The sequence below is a fragment of the Syngnathus typhle genome, linkage group LG13 (genome assembly GCF_033458585.1).
Source record: "Syngnathus typhle isolate RoL2023-S1 ecotype Sweden linkage group LG13, RoL_Styp_1.0, whole genome shotgun sequence".
In the NCBI taxonomy this organism is placed as follows: Eukaryota; Metazoa; Chordata; class Actinopteri; order Syngnathiformes; family Syngnathidae; genus Syngnathus; species Syngnathus typhle.
The window spans coordinates 9,816,690-9,842,342 of record NC_083750.1 but is presented as its reverse complement, the minus strand read 5'-3'; the positions used below and the strand labels follow the sequence as shown (position 1 = coordinate 9,842,342).

The following is a 25,653-nucleotide window of genomic DNA, read 5'->3' as shown; positions in this document are numbered from 1 at the left end:
ATTAAAACAACTCAAAGTAAAAAAAAAAAAGAAAAGTTGCTTTGTTGTGATTGCTTGTTGTTTTTCATATGCGCTGCTCCTTTGGCTTTCACATCCTCCTCTCGACCGTGTTTTTAATTCACTTACCTTCAAAACAATTTGTCACCTCAGAGAAGAGTTAAACCACTTGGAAACGCTTGAGAAAAGCCTCTGCACGGAAGTCGGGGATGCTGAGAAGGCGGCCGCACAAGCGGAGGAAACTTGTGCCGCCCTCACCCAGCGCTTGCCTCACATGTAAACGCTGTAAAGACTTGAACATTCAAATATCAAAAAGGTACGTCATCACACACAAAAATTAGCCTTAGATAATATTCCACTGAATTTGGAGGTTAGATAGACCCTCAATTAACATTTTTGGGGGGTTCGCCATGCATCTAGCAAGACGGCGGTGAGGCAAATGTGCGAGGAAAAGCAGCAGATGCTCCAGAAGGTTGCCGCCATTGATGAGCAACGGGAAATAGCTCGCCGGCAAGTGACCCGAATTGCGGCCCAGCACCGTGTCGCTTGGGCAGCGCTGAAGCGGCGGCGGCGGCAGCTCACCTTCACGGAAGAACAGCGGGTCAGGGTCAGTGGAGGCGTTGCCCCGTAACCTGTCGTACATTTCGTGCGGGAGCATCGAGGGAAATTCGACACTCTCTTGTGGGTTCTTTTCTTTCTTCCTTGCAGGGAGAGATGGAAACGCTGCAAAATGAGCTGACGGGTCAGGTGATGGAAGGACTTAAGGTAGTGGCAGAGAGGAAACGTGTCCTTCTGTGCTGGCCTACATTTAAATGCTCATGTATTCATTCCATCAGTGTGTTAATATCAACGAGGAGTTGCAACAATACCAAACAAGCTCAAATCTCATCAACCATAAAACTTCAGGCTGAATTTGAGGAGCCGTCCACGGCAACAAAAGCTCTGGAAGAGCTAGTTGAGGTGCTGCATCTAATACATCAACCACAGAATTATTATTCACTGACCCACACTACTCTTGTGATTATAGAATGTCAAGAAGTTGACGCAAGAAGCAGAACAGATCCAGAGAGAAGGAACTGAAACGTGGCCACCTGACAGCTGCCGAGGTAAAGAAAGATCCATCTCACAATTGCTGGAACGGGCTAATTCTGTAGCATTTGTTGACGCTAATGTGAGTGACAGCTATTCTTTTTCGTGCACAGGAGCTCCAGTCTCTGACAATATGACAACATGATTGGCAGGATCGGTGAGCTTACACAGAAGTGGGAACAATTGAAAGATGCTTCGGATACAACGGAAGACAGCGTCGGACGGATATCTGAAGCCGTGGCAACACTTCAGTAAGAAACGATGTAACTGTCGATTGTATAGTTCTCATTCAGGAGCTCACTTAACATTCCATGCTATGTTTTTTTTCCTCATCCAGGGCTTCTTTCTTCATGGAGGAATTCAAAAGGGACTCAGCCGCTGTCACCGTGAGCACCTTACGTTCCATAACTGCCTTCAGCGCGGGCAGCGAGAAGAAAGCAAATGCAAAAGAACAAGGTGACGCCATCTCAGGCCGACAATTGAGCATACGACGTCGTACGGGGTCAAAACAAGAAAAAATCCACAAAAACAGCATCCCAAAAAAAAAAAAAACACACTTTGTTTGTGGATTAGCACATTGCTCGTTACAATGTTTCCCCCTCAGGATGCAGACAAAAGAGCTGCGGGCAATTAAAGCTACAAGCCATGGTCAATCTTGTTTAAGTGCTTTTCCCACAAATGACAACTCACAGTTGTTATAGTCTTTTGTCTGGATGTATTTGATGATGCGTGTCGCAAGGAGATGCCTCGAGCCTGGCGCCGCTTGTTACCTGCGGGCCGACACTGCTTTGGGATAAACATATAATTTGGATTTGGGATTTAAAAGACGCCGGCAATTGCGAGAGGGAGCCCTGTTCATTGTACGGTTTTCATCTGCAGGATTATCAAGCCCCATCCAGAGCCCTCTTTGCTGATGGGGGTTTCACATGGCTTATCTAATGTGAAATCGCCATGTGGTATATAGTTTCATTAAACGGTGATCAAGAATGCATTAGTTCAAAACAAGAAAAGGCAATGGAGCTTAAGCCGGCACGCATCCAAGTGCAGCAACTTTAAGGAAGTTGTTGGTGTGAGACAATTTAAGAATTACAAGTCGCACAGACACAACTCCCATTAGCCAGATAAGAGTTAGCCGAGCAGAGAAAAAGGCTTTCGTCTTCGCACTTGACAAAATTTGATGCCACAACAATAGTCCCCGGCAAATACAAAGATGAGAGTCGCCCGCTCGCAGTAAATTGCGCACTTTAATCACAAAGGCTAAAATAAAGCACGTGCCATAGCTACATTAGCATTTTAGCCTTGAGTCACATGGAAATAACCAGCCTTTCCATTTTAAGTTGAATGATTTCCTTCACCCTACAGTACACATTGTACATAAAAAGTTGAACAATTTTACATTCAACTCCAATTTTCTGGAAAACGTATCCGTACAATCACTACAGATGAAATTAGCATAGTCGCTAATGAAGAGCACAATGTCGGGTCTGAGTGCTGTTAAGTTTAGTTGTACAGTATTTAGTTTAATTACACAGTCTTTAACTTCCACTTTATGCTCGCGTGACAGTTAAGAATATGGAAACGTTAGGAAAAACATCGCCTGTCGTGCTAGTAAAGTTTTTACGACGCCCCCCCTGCCACCTTCTTAATAAGTTAACATGATTTCTTATGGGAAAGGTTTTTATTGTAACAAGCGCAACCTGCGTCACGATCGTGTTCCACTTTGAAGGTTCCACTTCCATTTTTTGCTCACTCCTTAATGCGCATATTTCGGGATTAGCAAAGTAAACAATGCAAAGTGCAGACGCTATCAGTTTCGTATGCGCAACCAAGTGTAATTTGTTCCCTTTTACTTTTCAACAACAGCGTCAGATGGGCTTTGTCAGAGCTGCACGGAGTAATTAAAGGCAAAATCAATGGCAGGCATTTGTCATGTTTACAGGCCCCCTTTCTGCTGGGTTCAACTCATCACTGTTGAGCTGCTTGCTTTTTACTATAGGAGGACACACTCCATTATGTCTTCAGGTAGATTTGAAATATTTAGCGGCAACATGAAACGGGGAGACGTGTAGACAGACGCCACACTTGAGAGCTTTCCCGCATTGCTGTTTCTTTTTCCTTAATTAGAAGTACAGTATTACAAAATCTCACGATGTATTTGTATGGTCTACTTGTCTAATGTGCATCACTTATTTGCACACATTTGCATCAGTGCTGCACATTGTGCTGCCTCAGCAATTATTCAACTCGCATCAAATGAACTCAGCCAGTGTATTTCTTATTTTAAAAAACAAACAAACAGTTAATCTTTTTTTTTTTTTTTCTGGTGTGCTGCTATTTTCACTTTGGTTTGACATCATTGCTTTTCCGCATCGGAAATAAGTGTGATAATAATTCAACTTTAACTTGAATTCATCCAGGATGCTCTTCAAGTTGCGCCGAGGGAAAACCAACGGCTGGCCAGCAAGTACGAAGGCCACCAGAAGCTCCTCATGGAAGCCAAGCGAGATGTGTTGAGTGACGAAAAACACATGCGGAAATCCTTCTGCTTTTACGCACGGGTATGTTTTCTTTCCACCAGTTTGCCTCTGTTTGTTTCGGGGGACACATCACATTAGTAGGTGGCGTGTTGAATCTTGATAGTTTGTGACACTATTTAACCCAAATGGAAATGCACTTGACAGCTTGAATGTCTGGAAGAGGATGTGCAAATGCATATTATTGGTTCCAAAAAAAAACGACTAATACCTTTACTTGAGCAATTCCTCATCTAACTGCATGAATGTTATCGAGTGCAAAATGCATGCAAAAATGAAATCCTGTGGACAGGATTTGCCACGCTCATGATCAAAGCCTGATTTCCTTTTACTCCGGCTTCAGCCCTTCGCCGTTTTTGTTTGTCTCGACGTGACACTCTTACAACACAAGCCTCTTTGCTGGATTCCTAAATTTAGTTTTGTTTTATAACCAGCTTACGTCAACATAAAGATACAGACCCATCCTGTTGAAACGAATATACTGGCATACTGTTTCCTCTTTGGGCTGTTTTATTAACATTATAAGAACACACTTTTAATTGATTTGTTCTTGACTTGAGGCACTTTGTTGTCTAACAGCCTTTACCCGTCATTGGGATCAGAAAATCGGCGCCACATTAATCTGTTTGCTATTCAGCAGAAGGATGCAGCGGAAATAAAACCGCATCCCAACAACACTGAGCGCCGTCAAGGTGAACCGCTGTAAATGAAGCATCACGCTGTCACAATACAACAAATTAACATCGGACCGACACCGACAAGTAACCAAGGAGGCTCGACAAGATGATGTGCACATCCGAATAGAAAGATGTTATTTGTGTTTTGCGGGGGCTAGAAAAAGAAACCTGCTGTAAACAGTGAAAAGTCAATCAATAATTGACGCCCACCCAGAACGGTTTGTAATGGCTTATTGTCACCACAGGATAGCAGCAATTTTTTCTTCTTTTTTTATCAGACAAGACAAGAATTTGGCATCACAGTCAAGAGGTCACTCAGCCCACTTACAACTCTATGGCGAAAAAAGTAAAATGAGAATTTCAGAAGCTTATTCCATTTCACCAACTTTAATATTGAATCCAAAAGTGAATTTTCACTATATTGTCGTTCTTCGACGAGGCCCGGCAGTTATAAGCTTTGTCGAAAGAGTAAAGGTGGCGAGGTTGCCATGTCATCAATCACAATGGAAAAAAACTATTTTTGCGTGAAAACCGCGTTCAAATAATAAAGCCAGAAGCGTGCCTTTCCGAGAGGCTAGGAATAATTTCTGCCTTCGCCGGGAGGTGTGTGTGTGTGTGTGTGTTTCATGGCGCCGCATGTACATGTAAAATATGTCTTGAGGGGATTGGTATAAAGTTAAACTGGGTGAAGTAGAAATATTTTACTCATCAGCTTTGCAGTCACAGACTTTGCCTCAGCTAGAACAAAACTGCTGAAGCATTTAGAGAAAATTAACCCCCCATCCTGGCAGCCAGATGTGACTGGATTCTGATGAGTGCACACGAGTGGGCAGAGAAACCAAGAGACTGTGAAATTCCTGTCAGGCCCGTGTACTGCAGAATGGGCTATTGACTGCTTTCTCTATTCCCCTCCATCATTCTTCTTGAACACTGCCATTAATTTCCTCTCCCTGCCTTACCAATTCCTTTTCTCTGCCTTCTCTCCCCCTAGCTCTCTTTGTTGCAGAAGAGGATGCACAAAGCTTCGGTGAAATACTTCAGACAACGCAGCCTCGGCGGCGAGGCTCAACTGGACCGCTGCCAGGCTCTTTGTCGGGAAGCCGAGCAGAAAATAAAAACAGCCCAGGTATGCTATTTGCGTGGATAATGTATGCAAGTAAAGTGCACAAGTGGCACCATCCACTGCAAAGTGATTCAACTTTGAGCCCAGACAAGGTTTTTCCACTGGATCATATCCTCCAGAACCGTTCAGTACATAGTAGCTTTGTTAAATTTCACTGACTTGGTGCTTCCTAAATACAAAAAAATTCTTCAACACGTAACCTGAAGATGAAACTTTTTCTTCAGAGAAATGATATAAAAATTAATTCATCTACCACAAATGTATTATTTAGTTCAGTGGGGGCCGATAAGACCGTATTTATTGTTAATCTTTTTTTTTTTTTTTACTGGATCTGTGCTGCTCTATCCAAATTCTTCACATTTGTCAGAACGCTTGCCTTGCGTCATTGCACTCAGTCCATTCGGTTCTCAGACTAGCGCCCGATGGGATAGACGATGCATCGGTAAGAGTGCCTATGCTAGTGACCTCATGTGTCGGACATTAGCTGACAAAATGGGATTTTTTTTGGGGGGGTGGCCGTTGAACAACCCTTCGTCTCTCATGCGGACCAGCGGCTACAGATTCTGCAAGGTTGAGACGTAAGGATCCTCAATTAGGAGTAATCAGCGTCTCATCTGCGCCGTGATGTGAGCTGAGGTCACAGCGGACGGAGGGACAGTGATGAATCGTTTTGTCCGGCGTTACAGCAGAGCCAGGTAGAGTTAAAAAAAAAAAAAACGCTTTAACCTGAATCTGATTTAATTGCTACGCTGTCCTTGGTATTCATCAAACATAAGCTGATGCGTCGGATATTTGCTGACACAATGATTTGATTAGCGCTTTTTTCCAGGGGACTACCTAGTGAAAATACTATCAAGTGGTTTCCCACACACACACACACACACACACCTCAGACTGCTGACATGCTTTTTGATGGGTCCAGCTCGGACATTACAGAGGGTAGCCATGTCTCATTGGCCGAGCCTCTCAATGCAAACACACACACAAGTACACGCACACACTCCCCACCCCTGGCACATCACGCAGCTCGAGGCGGGGTGGGGAGGAGCTATCAGCGGGCTGCAGAGTGTGAAGGACAAAAGAGCCGGTGTATTCAAGCGCACCGCACCGTCACCCGTCACAGCTCAGCGCAGGGCCCATCAGAGCAGGCAGCACTCACTTTAGCTCAGTGGTCCCCAAACTACGGCCCGCGGGCCGTATACGGCCCCCCTCCGCATTAGACCCGGCCCCCTGAACAATACCAGAGATGGGAAAAAATGCTAAACAATACCAGAGACGGGAAAAAAAATGCCAAACAATACCAGAGACGAAGAAAAAAATGCTACTACGACCTCACTTTGCCCCCTTGTGATTTAGGGCTATACAAATAAACTTGACACCGCGGAGCTTCTTATTTTTATTCGTGGAGTTACCGCAAACTTTGAGATGTGCGAGGAGCTAGCATCCCTACAAAGCTTGAAAGGCACTACGACTGGGGAGGATATTTTCGACAAAGTATGTAAAACCATGCAACAGTTGGATCTGGACTGGGCAAAGGTTGCCAGCGTCATGACTGACGGAGCCCCAAGTATGGTGGGCGCGTCTCGGGGTTTAATAGGACGCATGAGCCGGGAGATGGAAGAATGGGGTCTCAAGCGAAGTTGAACTTTTACCTAGGATTGTGCACGGCACAGCATAACTTTCTTTCTGTTAAGAACCCACTGAGGGTCATTTGATTCTTTATCGAGTTCATAAATAGTGTTATTGGCCTATATATTTCCCGCGTTATTTTATTCTGTGAAGAACCCAGAGAGGGCTATTTGATCTCAGAAAGGGTTATTAATATTTGGATATGTGTGGTGCGCTGGAGTGTCAGCATGTTTTCTGGAAAACACTAAATGATTACATTTAGGGACACCTGTGATTGTCACACTTTCTCTGTTAGAAACTGACCCCGGCCCCCCATCAGAGAAGGGAAAAGTTATGCGGCCCTCATTGGAAAAAGTTTGGGGACCCCTGCTTTAGCTCCTTGTGTGAAGTGGCCAAGCCTTCCCCAAAAAAAAAGGAGGCGAAAAAATTGAAAGACTGTCAGAATATTAAGAATTAGACCGAGATGCTAATAGCTTTTAATTGAGCGCGACATGAATGAGTCATTTGCCAGTTTGTAAGTTAACAAATCGATAGAGGTAATCGCTGTTCGAGCCAGACCCAATCCTCTTACGGATTCATCATGTCCACTTGACCCCGCCGGAAGGTCAGGCTACGGCGAGCGCCGTTGCGGTTTCTGCTGGAAAGCGCCTCGGAAGGAACGATGCCGGCAAACCTCAGGGACTGGGGATGTGCTGCCGGTGGTTGTGAGGAGTGAAGTGGGAGGGGCGGGGGGGGGGGGGGGGGGTGCAGCGGGCTGTCAGCCTGCTACATTGCAGCCGGAACTGGCAGTTCAGCTTTGTGTTGCTTGGGCTTTACACCAGGGATGGCGTAATTGACAATGGCTAAGAGTGGAGAGCAGCGCGCTGCCTCGTTGAATGGCCGGTAATGATTGGAGCAGACGCCCACCGGCCCGGTCCCTGGGGACAGTAATCCAAGATCCTGTTTCTGATATAATTGTTAGTCAGAGAATTTCTGCATGGCTGCGCCGGCTCACATTCCCAAGCCGGTTGACAGTGCCAGGCAGTTTAATAGAAAAACTGCATGCTGAGAACAGAAGAGCTGAGCACTGAACCCGCACTTGGTTGACCAAGAGTCTCTTGTTTAAGAAAGAAGTGAGCTGTGACTTTCTTCCGAAATGGACTCTCGTTCATTTTCATGATTGCTTTTGTGTATTTGTGTACATTGCGCGCGCTGTCACAGGAAATTGAACTCCGCTGTTCCAAGCGTCCATCTCCACTAGCGACTTGACCGAACAATTCCAGGCTGGACAAGTAGATGTCTTCAGCTCGGGACATTCACCTGTACCAGACAACTCACTCCCACGCTTCACTATCCGACACTCGGCCCCTCCCCTTTCGTTCGCTGCAGATCCATAACAATGAAACAGGTGACTTTCATGCTGCTGTCAGGACTGATCTAATTTTAGCTGGGTGAATGATTGCAATTGGCTTTGCCTCATCAGATAATTAATCTATGTCACCATTAATTGGAAAAGAGAATAATTACAGGCCGTGTTGACAGAAATTCTACGCTTCTCCAGATTCCGAGATCTAATTACAACTAGTGATAGCCGGTGACCTTAACTAGCACTTAGCGCACCTTGACCACCGCGTGAGGATGCGCGGCATGTGCGATCCACAAATTGCGTTCGGGCTCTCCGTCACTAGGAGAGCTGTCTCCCTCAATCACTTTTCAATATTCAATCTTAATTTTGTGGAAGTTTAGCATTTTCAATGAGCTGGAGATGAATGATTAATGAATAAATTTGAATGCTTCATTTTGTCCACGGATCATTAGTTAAGTCCTTTGTGGGAAGGACCTGAGAAAGGAGTGAAAATTATGGAGACACTCGCCCCGAGCAATCCAGGGGTAAATAGTGTGCACAAAAAAAGATGTTGCTTCCTTCCGCACTATGGGAAGAAAATATAAAAGCCCGGGGAAACATTTCAAATTTAAATATTAACTGATTGCGTTCAAGAATCAATATATTTTTTTTGTCACTGGCATCATGCAGATGGTGCATGCTCCATTTTAAAAGTTCCTGAATAAATAACACGTACCAAAACGCAATCCGACCCATTAAATATTTACATCCATCAAAATAGGAATGATAAATAATGAAAATGATTCATGAATACAAATTCTTTGTTGAAAATGCGCCGCCAATGCACGTGGCTCCCATTGTGTCTTGTCTGCGGCAGCCTAATAGAGATACCGTTGTTGATTTTGTGCTGCGGATGTGGTCGTGCACGCACAACCGCTCTGCTCGTGGCAACAGAAGAGGGCAGTGTGGACACGACAACCTCACGCCCATCCACAGAGCGGTCCAGTAGCTTAAAACATTTCAATATCAAAAAAAGGAAATTGGTGTCCAGCATAGAATCCAAACAGTGACCTCGAAAACTCAAAATATCAGCTATCACCGAGCAAAAACAGATTTTTACCACAATTCCTTAAATAGTTATTTTAGTCTGTATCCTATTGAAATCCCATTCTAAATTTTCACATCTCATCCCATCTGGCAAAAAAAGCATCAGTAGATTGCTCACATGTAGACAATTCCCTTGATAAGCCCATCGGAACTTTATTGCTAACCAAAACCGCAGCACCTACCCGTAAACTGAGATATGGCCCGCCACTCACTAAGCGACACTCTGCGGATGAGAAATGAAGGACACTGACTGACTGCACTTTATTTTGGCGACAGAGACTCCCCACGCTTTGCTTTTAGCCACACGTACTTAGATATGTAATTGTAACTACAGTATTATTCAAACACACGTGTTAGTGGTTCTTGGCCTCAACGTGTGTTTCCGTTCTTTGTGCCTCTCCTGAATGATTTGAAGTTACAACTATCCGTCACACACACTAAAACGCCGTATTTGCGCTTTGTTGTGACAAGGATGCCCAAGTCTCACCGCGTATTCTGTGATATATCAAAGTATTTCTTTTTCTGGCTTTCTATAGTGGCATCCCTTCTGCAAATCTGATTTACAGGCAGCATTTCAGCGTGGCGCCACCATGCAGACGACGGGCCCGTCTCGCGCCGATCCACCCCAGCGATCGCTTTTAGTCATCAGCGACGAGCCATGTGAATCGGAGCGTGGCTCTCCGGCTAACGAAAACTCTCTGCTTTGAGGTCTTTTTGAAAACAGGGAAATGGAGGTGTCCTCTCTGACCAGGCCGCCTTTTGTTCCCGAGCTAGAGAGCACAGTTGAGCCACCGAGGCGACGGAGAACTGGGAAAGAATGTGAGTGGAGAAGAGATGTGCCACTGTGTCTGAAATATCAATGAGGGAGAAGTTTTGGGGCCACACAACTGATTTTGTGTGGCAGACTTTGAGTAGGATGTGTACAAAAAGATTTTTTTTTTTTATGCCACTGAAGAAAGTTTGCAAAATTTGAATTTGCAGATTAGCACAAAAATGTCGCACTATCCGTTATAATCATCGCATAAACAAAACCAATTCGATAATACAGCCATTGCAATTCTGTGTTTCCGTTCTGTTTAGCCAAGAAAAAGAAATCTGTCAATGCTTTAAAGTTACGGATTCTCTCAAGTGATTCTTTAAACGTGCAGAAAAACATGCCAAACTAATTCTTGGCGATAACAATACGTGTTCCTTCTGCTTTCACACTCGTCTGACTTTCCCAGATATTTCTCTTAGCGGCATAATAATTTGTGAAAGTCTCTGACATTTGTGGCTAGCTAGCATGATAATAAATCCGTGGCTCGGAACATTTCTTAGTTAATTAGAGTCAATCAATCCAAACTTTGCTCACTTACCGGTGTGAAACCGGAGCATAATGAGCAGAAATCAGCATGGTGATTGGAAAACACAAATTACAGCTGTTAAAGAGAAACTCATCCACTTTTCTTGCCGTCGACGCCAGTGCCTGCTGTGAGGTTTTAAAATTAGCATGGCATTCCTTTAATGGATGCTGGGGGAATGTGCTCCCCTATAATTAAAAAACCTGTAATACACTCGTCGGCCGAAATAGGAGTGGCGGCAGGGGACGTCTTGGTCCCTTTGTGCACGACAACAAAAAAATCGTTGACTATAAATACCATATTTTGAATCCCTTATGAGGTGCTCAAAATATTACAAGCCGCTCTCTCCGTGATGCAATGTAATAATAAACACATAGTTAAAAGAATACCTCCCTGACAGCCCTTGTATTCAATTGTGTGAGTATCTAATGAAGTGTCCAGCCAGTGTGTATCTGCACTTAACTACATATATTAGACGTAATGTTGATGTGCCCCACATAATCACGTGATGAAATAGCGTGAGGTGGTCCGCTCTCGTGCTTATGGCGAGCTGATGTCACATGACCTTCCGTGACTCGAATTCAAGGCTTAATTTGTACGTCAGGAGGAAAAAAGTGGGAAACGTACGTGGTGCCCAGAAACAGAAAACTTGCCATTGTGTTAATTATTGTCAGCGAATCCAAGGAGTGAAGATAATGCAGGATGCACTGGGTTGGTTCCCATTTGTTTCACTTGTCAGTGGACTGAATAATTGCCAAAGCTGACCATGTTAGACGCCGACTTTTCCAAAAGATAGGACTCTAAAAGTTGCCGCACAAATGTATGAAATGAAAAGCTTTGGACTAATTTGCTGGTTTCAACCTTGCCAAAGGAATCTACTGAAGTGAACACTGTCTTTATCACCGAATATTATTGCAAATAATGTTTATGTGTTTTGCTTAAATCCATCCATTTTCTTTTGTTCAAACATGGAGTTACTATGCCCTGTTGCTAACCAAAACAGCAACACTGTTGCTCTTTTAACCGTCTCGAGTGTGGAGCTTCACCATGTCCCCTTCGTGATATTAAAAGATGATTTTGAGTCATGGCACCAGTCCACCAAAAGACTCCCTAAGAATCAAACGTTCAATTGTGACGTAATCGCCGATGGTGATTGGTTCCGTTGGCTGTCTATCTTCTAAATGGATTAACGGACTGTCTTGATTGTGGGCCAGTCTCTCGGGTTAAAATGTAGGAAAATGAAATAGCACTGCATTGAAATCCAGAAGTCCAGTTCAGCCCGTGATATAAACTCATTTCTATAGTGCCATGAAAGGGACCAATTATTAGAAACGTCTGTGAGTAGGATGCTTGAGAACTTTCAATGAGAAGGACTAATACAATGGTGCTCATCTTGCAGTCCTCCCAAGGAAGAACTATCAGTCCTGCTACAACAGCTCCAGCGTCCCCAGGTGACCGCGCCACTGAGCCCGTGCTCGCTCCGTCGCACCCCACTCCACGCCTGCTGCCACCCTGAAGGTAGATGCATCACGCTGGGGGACTGTGCAGCACAAGCAGCACCCCCTCCTCTTATACTTCCACCTTAAAGCACCCCCCCTCCCCAACCCACATCCTCATATTGTCCGGACTCTTCAGTTGAACCACACAAACTAGTTTAGTTTTTTCCCCATTTAAGAACCAAACATACATGTGGTTGGGGGGGGGGGGGGCACCGCCTGTTTCTCCCGGCTGCCTGCTGACTCCCTGAGGCGTGTCTGCGGCGGCTCCGCCATGTGTGGGGGTTAGAGAACAGCAGGGCTCCCCGAATGGCACGTATACGCAAAGGTTGCTAGTCCTGTCTGGTTTATCTTATCGGCCCCTCTAGGACGGTTTAGGTTGAGTCATCCCTAACCGGGGAAAAAAACGCAAGCACGCACTTAATTGTTGCTGCAATAAATACTCATATAAGTTTGTTAATCAGCTCTCTTCCCTGGCCCAAATTGAACACGAGAAGTTACAACCTCCGACTCCTTCACTTTCTCCTCGTTTGTCCAATTCGTGGAGAAGTCCGAAGAGTGAGCTGCTGCCCATTCAAAAACTCCTGATCCTCTAAAATACTCTTCCGTGACCTCGACTAGCCCCATCTGTGCTAACATGTATGATATAATTTTCGATCCGATAGTGTGACAAATGAACACTCTCTGCTGGGGGGGGGGAACAAAAGTGCCGACCTCTCATTTAAATGCAACAGCCAAAATATCAAGCTAGGTTTTACTTGTGATTTCTTTCAATTGTGACTTTGCTTATACTTAAAAAAATTACATTTTGATTAGAAATCTGCCGTTTAAATGTCTTTAAAGTGTTATTCAATTGATTTGAAGCGGCTAATAAATGATAATAATAGTATTTTATTTTAATTAAGGTAGATTGAGGTCATTTGCATGAGTAAATATTTCACTTGCTTTCTTCATATATTGTGATTACATTATCTAAGTGACAGCTTTTGTTTCTTTTTTTTAATTTTGAGCATCGTTTCTACCACCTTGGCTCCAAGCAAAATATTACAATTTCCAGATCTTGTTAAATGAAAACCTCTAGCAGGACTCTTGCCACAGTTTTTGTTTTGGATCACGTGTAATCGGGCTAGCGTACTTAACAATGTAATTGACTCACGTTACGCATATGAATTCATAGACTGCAATCCCATACCACAGATAGTTAACAAAAAATATATATATATATATTTTTTTTTTTACAAACAAGATGATATCGCCCTCTCCATGATATTAATATGATATGTTCTGTGATCTGTAAACAGCTGGTTATCTTGCTTTTCCACGATAAGAGAAAGTGCTGAGGATTTACGCCGGCTGAGCACATTTGGGCTGAATCTTTCACACGTCACAAATTGCAGATGGGAAGCGGTGATCTTGAACAGCCGATCACATTTGCGTGACCATCTGACACCTTCCATTTAGGAAAATAATACTTTCTGTCTTAGCATAAGACACACACACACATTTTCGTTCTGCGGAAGCTAGCAAACGGAATTATGGATGAAAGACTTTGCTCGTCACAACTTTGGAATTTGCCGTTTTTTTTGTTTCAGCGCATTGACGGGAGTAAACGTTGACCTTCTATGTTGATGGAACAAAACATGCAGAGTAGAAATCGGCTCTTCTTATCCAATGCATTTGTTTATTGTAGCTATTAAAAGCAAAAATATCTATCCGTGACATTTCTGGAATAAGCATCATGGAGGTGGACCTGATCTGATCTGTGTAATATGACACCTAAATATGAGCCCGGTTAACTGGCACAGAGAGTTGTAAATCACTGTAGTGTGATTCTTTGTCTCAACGGGTTTAATTAGTCTTGAAATTCTTCTCTTATCTGATGACCCCCCCCCCCCTTTTTTCCTCCCTCCTATTCCCTCCTCCTCCCCCCTTTACCAGCATCACCACCTCCTCCTCTTCCTGCTGCACATTGCAACCATAAACGCCCAGCAATCTGAAGACCAGCGGCCTCGGGAGACCGAGCCGCTACAAAGAGCTGAAAGAGTTTGGAAATGGTCATTTTTATTGTGTTGGAATGGCTCGCTGGAGACTCGGGTAATTTAGTGCTAACTGAGCGCTTGTAAAGATAACAGTATGTGACTCCCAAGTGCAACACGGCCAACTACTGTAGCGCTACCGCGCGTCCTCGCAACTACGTCTTAAACTGTAGTAAACACCAACTAGGCATGTTTCAAATGACATTTTCACTCTCTAGTTTTTTTTTTTTTTGAATGTCACTCAAACGTCGGTTGAAAAACATGCTAGTTAGCGCGTATCCATAGCACAATGTTCTGTTTCATCGTACGTGAACATTCATCCTGATCTGTCATTCCATATAAGTTTGGAGGGATCTGTCAACGCCGCTCCCATGGGAGTCCCACATGGAAGTTTTTTTTTTTGCTCTAATTGAGCTCTTTATTTAATTGACAGTTCATTATGTCCTAATAAGTCATTCTCGACCATTTTTTTTTTTTTAATAGCGTCATTAACCATCCGTTGCCGTAACGTCGACAAACTTCAAGTCAGTCACGGTTTTGAGGGGATAATTCCAGAGAGTTCTGGAATAATTGCTAACTTACCCAGGCTCGTATGTGAATATTATTATTATTTTTTTTGTAATAGATTCATATTGTTATATCGGAGCCTGGTTTTGGTGTTGCTTGAGGTTTTTCCAACCAATTCCATTTTGATATGAATCAGGGTTGCTACTCCTCAGAGGTTGAAAAGTGACATGGTGTACCCAATGGACCAGTTGACCACTGTGAGACGGACCCCAAGACATGCATGGTCGAGGCGCCAGGAATGGACTGTGGCTAGGTGGACTCAGGTTCGAATCCACTTTGTTGGTATTACTTCTAAGACTTTCGTGAACATCGGCTGTGTGTCGATTCAGAGTCCAGATTTGATTCGATTGCCGAGGGCCCAATTCGATCCAATTGGATTTACAATTCAATCCGATTAATTTTTCCATTCAGTTGATGATTATAGGCAGTATCCATCTCCGATCGTGTGTCCAAGTCTGTATTTAAAAGTAGTGCGAAGGAAAGTACAGTCGGACCTACATCTGTTGTCGCTTTTACGATCCTGCCCTTGCGTGCATAAAAACAGAGGGGCATTATGAACATAGAGTGGACATGGAATTTATGATGCGTATGCACAAGTTGTCTGGAGCACCTTGCTTTTTGAAGGACTAGCTGCAGGGGGGGGGGGGGGGGGGGGGTAGATGAGGGGTTATTTTGCCGATGGAGATTAAGGCAGGGGCTTTTTGTCATTTGTGCGAGACAAGCCATTCATCCATCCAGTTCACAGCCAAAAAAAGGCTGGTCCCAGAAATTAGCAGTTTCAGCTCAGCAGCAAAGTCGCCGGGCTGTGAAGGCAGAGAGAAATTGACTAATTAGCAATGCGCACTAAAACTTGACGGTTTCTCTCCATAACAGCGAGGGGTGGAAAGAAAAAAAAAAAAAAGCAAGAGACTCGCCTTTTTCTCCCCCCTTTTCCCCTCTTTTCTTTCTTCCATAGATGTTTGAAATCGCAGTCATTTACGCTCGACAGTTTTTACAATAGCCTTGAGCCATAATTTTGCGAGTCTCTCCAGCATCCATACCCCTGCATGGTCTCTCTCCACCGGCCATGCACGACCGTTTCTCTCCCCAACCGTGGATTTCCTATTACTCTCGTTACGACTCACTGAGCCCCAGGCCCAAGGATAATGATGTGTTGTTTCTTGGTAGCATAATTTGTCACACGTATATTTCTTCTTCTTCTTCTTCTTCTCCTCTAGCAGAAAGCACGGCTCCCTTCTCACACACTCGCACACTTCTGGTTAATTCCGAGGAAACAAATGATCAACAAATAACGCCATATTGGGACTTTTTGGGGCTTGGACTCGCTTTTCTTTCAGAAAAGAAGAACAAAAGAAGAGACTTTTGAGTGAGCTTTCGGAGGACCCCCTCCGCCGAAGATTACTTTCTTTTTTTTTTTTTTCTTCCCGAGTGTGTGCGTGGTGAGTGTGTGTCAGGTAAGTTGTGGCTGCTCTCATTTAGTTGTCACAGGCGCGCGTAAGTTTACGCACGCAGAAATGGCGTTTTGTTACGGCGCGGACGCAAACAAAAGACGCGCACATCGCGGTGGAACTTTTAGACGTTTTTTTGTTCTGGTGGACGAAAAGATGGAGTGTTTTTTTGGTTAGAAATGCGCGCGTCGTGCGGCGTCTTGGTTGCGGGGGAGCACGGCTGTAGGAGGGGAGGACGAGAGGACGGACATCCATGCTGCGTAGGATCTGGCCGCTGCGTATCCGCCGTACGGAGCCTCGTCGCGGGATAAAGCTCCGCAGCCTCTCGGTCGTTCTTTTGGGTCTCCCGTGCGGTTGCGCCTCCAGCCTGCGTAGTGTTGTTGTTGCACGATGGGAAGTAAACATTTTTTTGTTTTTTTGCGGTGTGAACAAGAAGTTGAAGCCACGTGGGATGTAAATTTTCCGACGTCCTGGACTTATGTTTTTCCCTCTCTTTGCTAGACTGAGCCTTCATGCGTTGTGCTGCTTTGAGGTAAATGGCTTGCATGGTTTATGTGTTGCCCAGGTGGCGTCCACAATCAGGAAGCCATGTCCAGATCGGGTGACAGAACGTCCACCTTTGACCCGGCGCACAGTGACACGCTGCTGCACGGGCTCAACCTGCTTTGGAGGAAGCAGCTCTTCTGTGATGTGACTCTCACCGCCCAAGGGCAGCACTTCCACTGCCACAAAGCGGTGCTGGCGTCCTGCTCCCAGTATTTCAGGTCGCTCTTCTCCTCCCACCATGCCATCAGCAACAACGAGGGCGGCAAGGGGGACCAGGGCAGCAGCGGCACCCCGTCGTCCTCGCCCGACGACAAGCTGGTGACCCCCGGTGCCCGGCCCATCAATAACCTGGTCCTGCAGGGTTGCTCCTCTGTGGGACTGAGACTCGTGCTGGAGTACCTGTACACAGCCAACGTCACTCTTTCCCTGGACACGGTGGAAGAGGTGCTGTCGGTCAGCAAGATACTCAACATCCCCCAGATCACCAAGCTCAGCGTGCAGTTTCTCAACGACCAGATCTCGGTGCAGAACTACAAGCAGATCTGCAAGATAGCCGCCCTCCACGGACTGGATGAGACCAAGAAGCTGGCCAACAAGTACCTGGTGGAGGACGTGCTGCTGCTTAACTTTGAGGAGATGTGCGCCATGCTGGACGCTCTGCCGCCGCCGGTGGAGTCGGAGCTGGCGCTCTTCCAGATGTCGGTGCTGTGGCTGGAGCACGACCGAGAGACCCGCATGCACTACGCGCCGGACCTCATGAAGAGGCTGCGCTTCGCTCTCATCCCAGCCCCGGAGCTGGTGGAGAGGGTGCAGTCGGTGGACTTCATGAGGAATGACCCCGTGTGCCAGAAGCTGCTGATGGACGCCATGAACTACCACCTGATGCCCTTTCGGCAGCACTGCAAGCAGACCACAGCCAGCAGGTAAGATGACCGCTTTTGTCGTCTGAATATCAACCAAGTTGTGGTCAGACCGGCTGTCGTCGCAAGCGTGCGTGGAATCTCGGTTGACTATTTACCATGTTAGCTTACGTTATGGCATCGAGGGCCAATTCAGTTTTTATAGTCATCCAAAGGACATATTTGAAATATTCGATATATTCTGAGCATGTTCTGAGCATGTCGTGCAATACACGGTTGTTTTTTAAAGACACGTGCCGGACCGGAATGTATCCACTAAGGGTCACATGTGGCCCACGAGCCACATGTTACCCACCACTGTGTTGTCGTGAAGCTTACCTGATTTTTTTTTTTAAATCACGGATCAGATAGGATCCTGCCCACCCAAAAGAGAGTATATGTTTGATTTCTTGCCCAAAAATACATTTCACTATGTCATTATTTTTTGTTCAAACATTGATTGTTACAACCTGTGCAGTGATGTTCTAATCATCAGCATAAGCATTCTACTCTTCTACGTGTTTTGGGAGCAGAAATCTGCATCACATATCTATTTCCACACGTGGACCTAAATGACCACGGAATCGGAAATTGTCATAATTAGTTTCACGTGCCACTGTGTCTCTCCTCTCAATTAATCACCATTATCTATGTCCAGGGGCTCATTTGCATACGAATAACCCCTAAAACGCATTCCAAGTGGGCCAGTAGCACGAGAGATGCTAGTGATGTAGCCATGCATAAAAATAAGGACAATATGAAAAAAGGAAATAAGGTGTGCGTGTGTAATATAAACGTGACTAATTGCTAGATTTGCGTCGGGGCCCATTAGGAGCCAGACAGTTCTCTTCAATGTAGAGTAAAAGTGTCGCGCCGCCGGGTTATACATCACACGCAAACTCTCACAAAACGGCCGCTCCACGTCACATGAATCATGATGGCCAATGAGATGGAGACATTGTATAGGCAGTGGTTCAATTGCCTTTTCGCCTCCGGCGCGGCACCCTGCAGGAGCATCCTCACTTCACAGCTAATTAGAAGGATACATTTTCAGAGTGTAATAACCAGTCATTCCATAACACGGCCCTTTTGGTTAATTGTAATAAATGTTTTCTATGGTAGCAATGCCTTTTTTTAAAGAAAAAAAAAAAAGATATTTACTCCACGTGCTTGCTGTTGTCATTACAGAATCCGTTCCAATAAGAGAATGCTGTTACTGGTGGGTGGTTTGCCCCCTGGACCCGATCGCCTCCCCAGCAATTTGGTCCAGTACTATGACGATGAAAAAAAAACATGGAAGATCCTCACAAGTGAGTTTAAAGCAAAAGATTTTATTTGAGGGTTTTTTTTCTACAGCTTTCTCCTGTTGGAGGATTTTTACGGTCGTTCCTTTGGATGACTTTAACGCGGGTTAATTTGAGTGAAGGAGTTCCCTAAATCCTTCAGGTAATAATATATCACTATCACTTTTTAATATAAGTTTCCAATCAGAGCGTGACTTCACGCCACTGCGGAGCGTCACGCCTGGTTCGCCTTGTTTTTGCTGAAATATGCTGCCGAGATGCATGATGAGATTCTCTTGAATCTAATGATCTGCAGTGGCAGAGATTGAACGCGGGCTTTGAGTGATATCTTTGCCGAATGGCTTTCAAATTCATCCTGATTACTCGCTAGCGCTGATCAATAGTGGCTGAATTGCTCTAATTATTTACCCAAACAGAGTTTAAAGAGTAGTCTATGGCCTTCGTTTTCTAAGTAGAAAAAAAAAAAAAGAATGCTTAGGGCGCTGGTCTCTAACCGTTTTTTTGTTTTTAATACAATCTGTAAAACGGTAAGACTATCTTGAAATAGTTTGTTTTTATAGCAACTTCTTTAGCCTAGACTTGAAATAGTCCAAATGGATTTCTGTCGATCGTGCGATACCGATCGTGTCATTATTTTCTGCAACCGGCAGAGGCGCTGTTGATCTCGCTTGCTGTCCAAAGAAGTCGATTTGCATCGCAACTCCTCCAAGTCGTATTATTCTGTTCAATAAGAGGCTGAACAATATTTTTTTCATTTACAGAACTTGTTTGTATTTGATGTTGCAAGAGCTTGTATTTCATGAGTCGAAATTGAGCCACTTTGCCTCCCTCTCTACCATCCTCGACCTTTTCCCGACTCACCCCTCCCTCCATTTGCTCTCATAATGCAAAGGTCAAACTTCAGATAATGGGAATATTTTTCGATTTGCTCTTATTGAGCTTTTATTTGTTATTGCTCATTTCTCAGTGTTAGTATTTTTTATGGGCCCTATTGGAAGATTTACACCACTTTGGGTCACATTTGTCCATATTCATCAGTATGCACTCAACATGCACAACTCAGTCTACATTGTCCTTTGCTCATTACCCTCAACCCTCATGGGTCCAAGCGGCAACTAGCAAAAAAGGTCAGTGGGGATTTCCATCAGTCACAACTAAAAAAAGTTAACACTCAAATGGTCCGTGGCCTCGCGGAAGGACAAAACTGCACAATCATCCCCTGAACACATCAGCGAGCCTCTGATGTGGCCCACGCACACAATGGATGTGAAAGCCAGGGAGATTATTAACATTCAATCATAACTTTCCAATGAGGCGAAACCTGAGAGGGACAGCCTTTGATTAAGACATTCATCAAGATAATTTGGGAAGATTCTTGATTCTCTTCCCTCTTGTTGTGTGTCACTCGCCGTTGATCCCAGTGTGAAGCTTGCCATCTAGCGTACCGACGGGAGCGTGAACAAAGGGCCGTAATCACATACTTTGCATCATTAAAGATAAAAGGCACTCCACCCTAGTGCGGGAATGATGGTGTTTGGGGGGGGGGGTGAAGACAAAAGAGACAGAGCTGGTGCATTAGCTGTGGAGTCAGTCAAGTGTGGCCTGCCTCCATGCAAAGGTTTCTGACTCCCTCTAGTGAGCCCCTGAGCTCAGTGTAGACGGCAGCCACGCACGGAGCGGACCCTGCAGGAAGATCTCAAAGCGAGAAGCTAGATTACCTTCATCCACTTTCATTTTACAATAAGGTCCAACACGAGGGAGAGCTAAAAGCCAATGGCATGTTTTATGCTTTCCACCATCTCAGGTATGACGCCTCGTCTGCTTGCGTCCGAGGCACCTGTAAAGGGAGGGCAAATGTTTCCTCTTACTGTACTCCCCGCAGAGCCTCTCTTGCCCCGCCCCCTTTCCACGGGTACAAGATGATTCCAAGTCACTCGACGTCAGATAAAAAGCCGCCCATGCGTGGCCTACATACTGCTGACTGAACGATAATGTAAATAGCATGTAAGGCAGTCATATGGCACTTGTCTTTGAGCTGCACCCGAGGCAGGCAACCTAATCCCCGAGATAAAGCCGTGTTTAGCGTTCACGTCGCTTTCTCCCGCCTCGTCGGCGCACGTCAGGCAGGGCCGAGCGAGTGAGATTGTAGCGAGAGGGCCAATTGGAAAGAAATGAGATTCAAGGCTGTCTAATTCTGCGGCAACTGTGATCCATCAGGCGCCGGGGAGGCGGCGGTGGAAATGACTGATGGAGACAGACAGGTGGGCCTTAACATTCCACTGATTTGTGCTCCGCCGGAGAATCCCCCCCCCGCGCCCCACCCGGCCGCCACCTCGCCCGAGATTTATTGAGTGAACACGATTATGTTCATTACGACTGTCACCCAAGACCATTTCTCCACATCTCAATGGGGGTCACTGCAACAGAAGAAGATGGAGGACAGGGGAGGGGAGCTCAAAAGCAGGTGAACCCCATCAGAAGTGATTTTTTTTTTTTTTTTTTTAAACGAGGATAGTCAGCAAGTCCTCTTGCTACTTTGTCTGGAAAGATTTTGGAGTGTGAGGTCAGGGAAGAAAACATTTGAGCGCCACTGCCACCTACTGTGATGGATGTGCAATTACACTCAAGGTTTTAATGTGGGGTCACCCGTAACGTTGATTCTCTTGTGTGTCGCACAGTCATGCCTTACAACAGTGCCCATCACTGCGTTGTGGAGGTGGAGAACTTCTTGCTGCTGCTCGGCGGAGAGGACCAGTGGAACCCCAACGGTAACGACAATACCGCGTTCGTGAATCGAGAGCTTCCTGTAGAGAAGACCGATTGTAAACAATTTCTCCATTTCTGTAGGAAAACACAGCACCAATTTTGTAAGTCGCTATGATCCCAGATTCAACAGTTGGATCCAACTCCCTCCTATGCAGGAGAGGTGAGGACACTTTAAGGAGTATGGGTCAACTAGAACTATCTCACGGGCGCCGCTTCCTCCACAGGAGAGCCAGCTTCTTCGCCTGCCGCCTGGACAAGCACCTGTACGTGATCGGCGGCCGCAACGAGACGGGCTACCTCTCCAGCGTGGAGTCGTACAACCTGGACACCAACGAGTGGAATTACGTGTCGTCTCTGCCGCAGCCTCTGGCCGCCCACGCCGGCGCCGTGCACAACGGCAAGATCTACATATCAGGTCGGGGGGGATGTGAAATGAAATGTATCCCGTCAAAGTATTTGTCGCCCTGCTCTTTTGTAATGTCCGGTCGTTTTTGGGTTTTTTTTGTTTCCAGGCGGGGTCCACAACGGCGAGTACGTGTCGTGGCTGTACTGCTACGACCCGCTCATGGACGTGTGGGCTCGCAAACAGGACATGAACACCAAGCGCGCCATTCACACGCTGGCCGGAATGAACGATCGCCTCTACGCCATCGGGGGGAACCACTTGAAAGGTAAGCGCCGGGCCGTGTCGGCAAACAATCAAGAGATTGATTGTTTTCTGTTTCCTTTCTTTCTCTTTACTTTAGCATTGTTGTTGTTTTGCATGGTGTGAAAACATTGTGAGTCACTTCTTTGTTTTGCCTCAATCTGTTTGTCCCTTCATTTTCTCGTCCTTTCTGTAGCGGCTTCTTTTCAGCGTTGTTTTTCTTCAGCCATTATTTCTCGACATGTCGGGATAAGAACGCTGAGTTTAAAGGGAGCAGCTACAACTGGTGGTGAATCAAATTGGCTGTGTTCACTCCCACAACAGCGCAGATGAACTTTTTTGTAACACTCCCCTCATATGTCAAAAGTCTTATTCAATCCAACTGAGACTCAAAGCAAGATCCATAACTGACACCAGAATGTGAACCAGGTCAGATCTTCAACCACTTTCCATCCAGGGTTTTATTTCTTTTTCCATCTCCACGTCAAAGCAAGAACATTATTGATTTTGTAGGCTATCCAACACCAGATATGTGAAGCGGGTCAGATCAGTCAGTGCCCAGGACCCTTTTTGCAATACTCTGCCAGGTGCCGGTTTCCACACACACACACACACACACACACACACACACACACACACACACACACACACACACACACACACACACACACACACCTGCCAGGGATTATTTTTTCTCCATCAAAACAAGATTTTGAAGCGATCAAAATATTTACCAGTGAAGCGAGCCCCTTATTAATTTGGAACCAACTCGAGAATTGTGAGGGGAAAATGCCAAGTGTAATTTTCCACTCGCCCGTTTCAATTCGGACTGCATCTTACCGATTTTATTGTCTTTTGTAATTAGATTCACTCCAAGCTATCTTTATAATTTAGTTATTTCTCTGTCCCCACTCACAGGTTTCTCTCATTTAGACGTCATGTTAGTGGAGTGCTACGACCCCAAAGCCGACCAGTGGAATATTCTGCAGACGCCCATCCTGGAGGGACGCAGCGGGCCGGGCTGCACTGTCCTGGATGATAGCATCTTCCTCGTGGGTGGCTACAGCTGGAGCATGGTACGCTAAACATCACATATTGTAATTGTTCTTTAGGAGTAATTATCTCATCTTTTTTGGGGAGCAGGTTCCTAGTTTTGAAATCTTAACATGGGTCATCGATTCCACTTTTTTTCCCCTCCTATGAAATTGTCTTTATTAAGATTAAGACTCAGACTCTTTTTCTCCTCTCTCGCCTCTAGGGGGCGTATAAGTCTTCAACCATCTGCTACAGCCCAGAGAAGGCCAATTGGACAGAGTTGGAAGGCGAGGTGGCAGAACCTTTGGCGGGCCCGGCCTGTTCCACCGTCATCCTGCCCGCGTGCCTCCCCTTCAATAAATGACAACTAATCCAGCCCAGGGGCGGCGGCAACCGGAGTGATGACTGGTGGGAGGATCGCCCGTAAGCAGGCAGCCGTTTTAACACCGACCTCTCCCTCCTGCTCAGTCGCGTGGGGGTGTATAAATTATTTTTTTACAAGTTTGCCCGGAGCACTTTGGTTATTCCCCCTTTGAAGGTGTAAAGAGAGGGAAGGAAAGTCATGTATTTAAACCGCTCACGTTCATACAGTAGTGATTTATTGACACCGTCACTGGCTGTTTTCTTCTATTCTATAGCACTCATTAGCTCAATGCTAGCCAATGCTAGCTTTCGGTTCCGTCGTATAGCTTGTACACGTCAATCGGAACAGAAGCAGAGAGCGTGTCGGTCCTTCACGCTGGATGTTGGAGCTCAACCAGGACTGGGTGAGTTACATTTTCATGTATAAATAGTGGTCATGGCTCACTCTGTTGACACTTGGTCACGGTTACTTTTTTTTTTTTTTTTCTTCCCTCATGTCTACATCTAAAGTGGGATCCTTTTCCTTTTCAAATTGCACTGTAAAAAACATGATGACTTTTTAAATGCGCAGCCCAAGTTGACTGAATTCCAAAACGGTTTGGAAGATTTTCTTACCTATTGGTCGATCTCAATTGTGACGCACTAATTAGTGATCAGAACGACGTATTGATGGTACAATCAAATTGTAATCGCTCGCCAATGTACTGCAAGCATGTGTGGGTCAATAGAGCGGCGACTAAAAATAAACATGCCACCAAACTGGACTTTTCTGGCATACTACAATCTTCCATGTGTGACTGTGAAGAAGTATTTGGGCCACACCGAAAAGAAAAAAAAAAATCCACTGGCCCTAATACGCCTTCATATAGAGCATTGGGCAGCCTTCGATGCACTAATAGTGAGCCTTTGAGTTCACTGTAATGTATGTAAATGATTTATTGTGTTGTGTTCAACTAAGGAAAAAAAAAAAAAAAAAACACTTTCAGTACAAATGAGTCCAGTCTTGTCTATGTTGCTGAGTTAAAACAAAAAAAGAAAGAAAAGTCAACTCTCAATGTTGAATCCTGTAAAGGTTTATTGACTTCCTTCTTGTACATAATCGCTTGCCGCAGTGAAACATTTTTGGATTTATTCTCAAATCCTGTTTATGTCCTTTGCATTTTAGACTATGGAAATAAACTGACTCTTGATGATTAAACTCTCCATCTATCCGTTTTCTATGGTTCTGCTCGTCATTAGGGGGTGCGGGTGGACCGTAGACTATCCCAGCTGACTTTGGGTGAGAAACCGAGGACATCTCGGACTGGTCGCCAGCCAATCACGGGCCACATCTTGATAATATCCTATTCTAATTTAATGACACGCATCTCGTGTTGTGGGCGGAGCTAGGACACGCCTCTGTGTGCTGATTGGTTGATGTGTTTGCACCTCTGTTGGCGTCATTATGTCAGGAATTGTTTTAATCAGTGTGTGTCAAGGCAGAAGGCCTCGGTCCCAATGCTCAACGCCTCTTCATCTGCTCGGGGAATTGATGCGGTGAACACAGGTGAGGGTTTAATTAACTCTGTGGTCATTTATAGCACTTAGTCACAGGATGTGAGCTTCCCGCTTCCCTTGTGGTCAAGATGTGACAATAACTAAATGCGCTGGCTCTGATGCCAGTGACACTTTTTAGAATTAGAGTTAAAGGACAAAAATGAAATCTCATGAAAAAAAATGTGAGCATT

General features: G+C 45.2%; 1 protein-coding gene across 7 annotated transcripts; it reads left to right on the top strand.

Annotated features, from left to right (window-relative positions):
• Window positions 1-468: 468 nt before the first annotated feature.
• On the top strand, window positions 469-25,124 carry klhl14 (kelch-like family member 14). 7 transcript variants are annotated; one of them, XM_061295533.1, is made up of 20 exons: window positions 469-604; window positions 706-762; window positions 834-957; window positions 1,025-1,103; window positions 1,200-1,337; window positions 1,424-1,542; window positions 3,504-3,644; window positions 5,289-5,423; window positions 10,047-10,299; window positions 12,220-12,338; window positions 14,255-14,410; window positions 15,056-15,182; window positions 16,933-17,836; window positions 19,001-19,122; window positions 21,795-21,884; window positions 21,964-22,042; window positions 22,107-22,297; window positions 22,395-22,553; window positions 23,447-23,604; window positions 23,787-25,124. In XM_061295533.1, exons 13-20 carry the CDS (start codon window positions 16,956-16,958, stop codon window positions 23,925-23,927), a joined length of 1,821 nt encoding a protein of 606 aa, XP_061151517.1. In that variant the 5' UTR covers window positions 469-604; window positions 706-762; window positions 834-957; window positions 1,025-1,103; window positions 1,200-1,337; window positions 1,424-1,542; window positions 3,504-3,644; window positions 5,289-5,423; window positions 10,047-10,299; window positions 12,220-12,338; window positions 14,255-14,410; window positions 15,056-15,182; window positions 16,933-16,955; the 3' UTR covers window positions 23,928-25,124. The 7 variants fall into 7 exon arrangements, with proteins under 7 accessions (XP_061151517.1, XP_061151519.1, XP_061151522.1 ...); XM_061295535.1 differs by lacking the exon at window positions 14,255-14,410; XM_061295538.1 differs by lacking the exons at window positions 14,255-14,410; window positions 15,056-15,182 and having other exon boundaries at window positions 23,462-23,604.
• Window positions 25,125-25,653: the final 529 nt, after the last annotated feature.

Bases quoted from the DNA above. Each gene is read 5' to 3' on its own strand.
- klhl14 (XM_061295532.1), top strand. From the start codon at position 16,956: ATGTCCAGATCGGGTGACAGAACGTCCACCTTTGACCCGGCGCACAGT. The intron at 22,043-22,106 runs GTGAGGACACTT...CTTCCTCCACAG, and splicing joins CTCCCTCCTATGCAGGAGAG to GAGAGCCAGCTTCTTCGCCT. The intron at 22,554-23,446 runs GTAAGCGCCGGG...CCCCACTCACAG, and splicing joins CGGGGGGAACCACTTGAAAG to GTTTCTCTCATTTAGACGTC.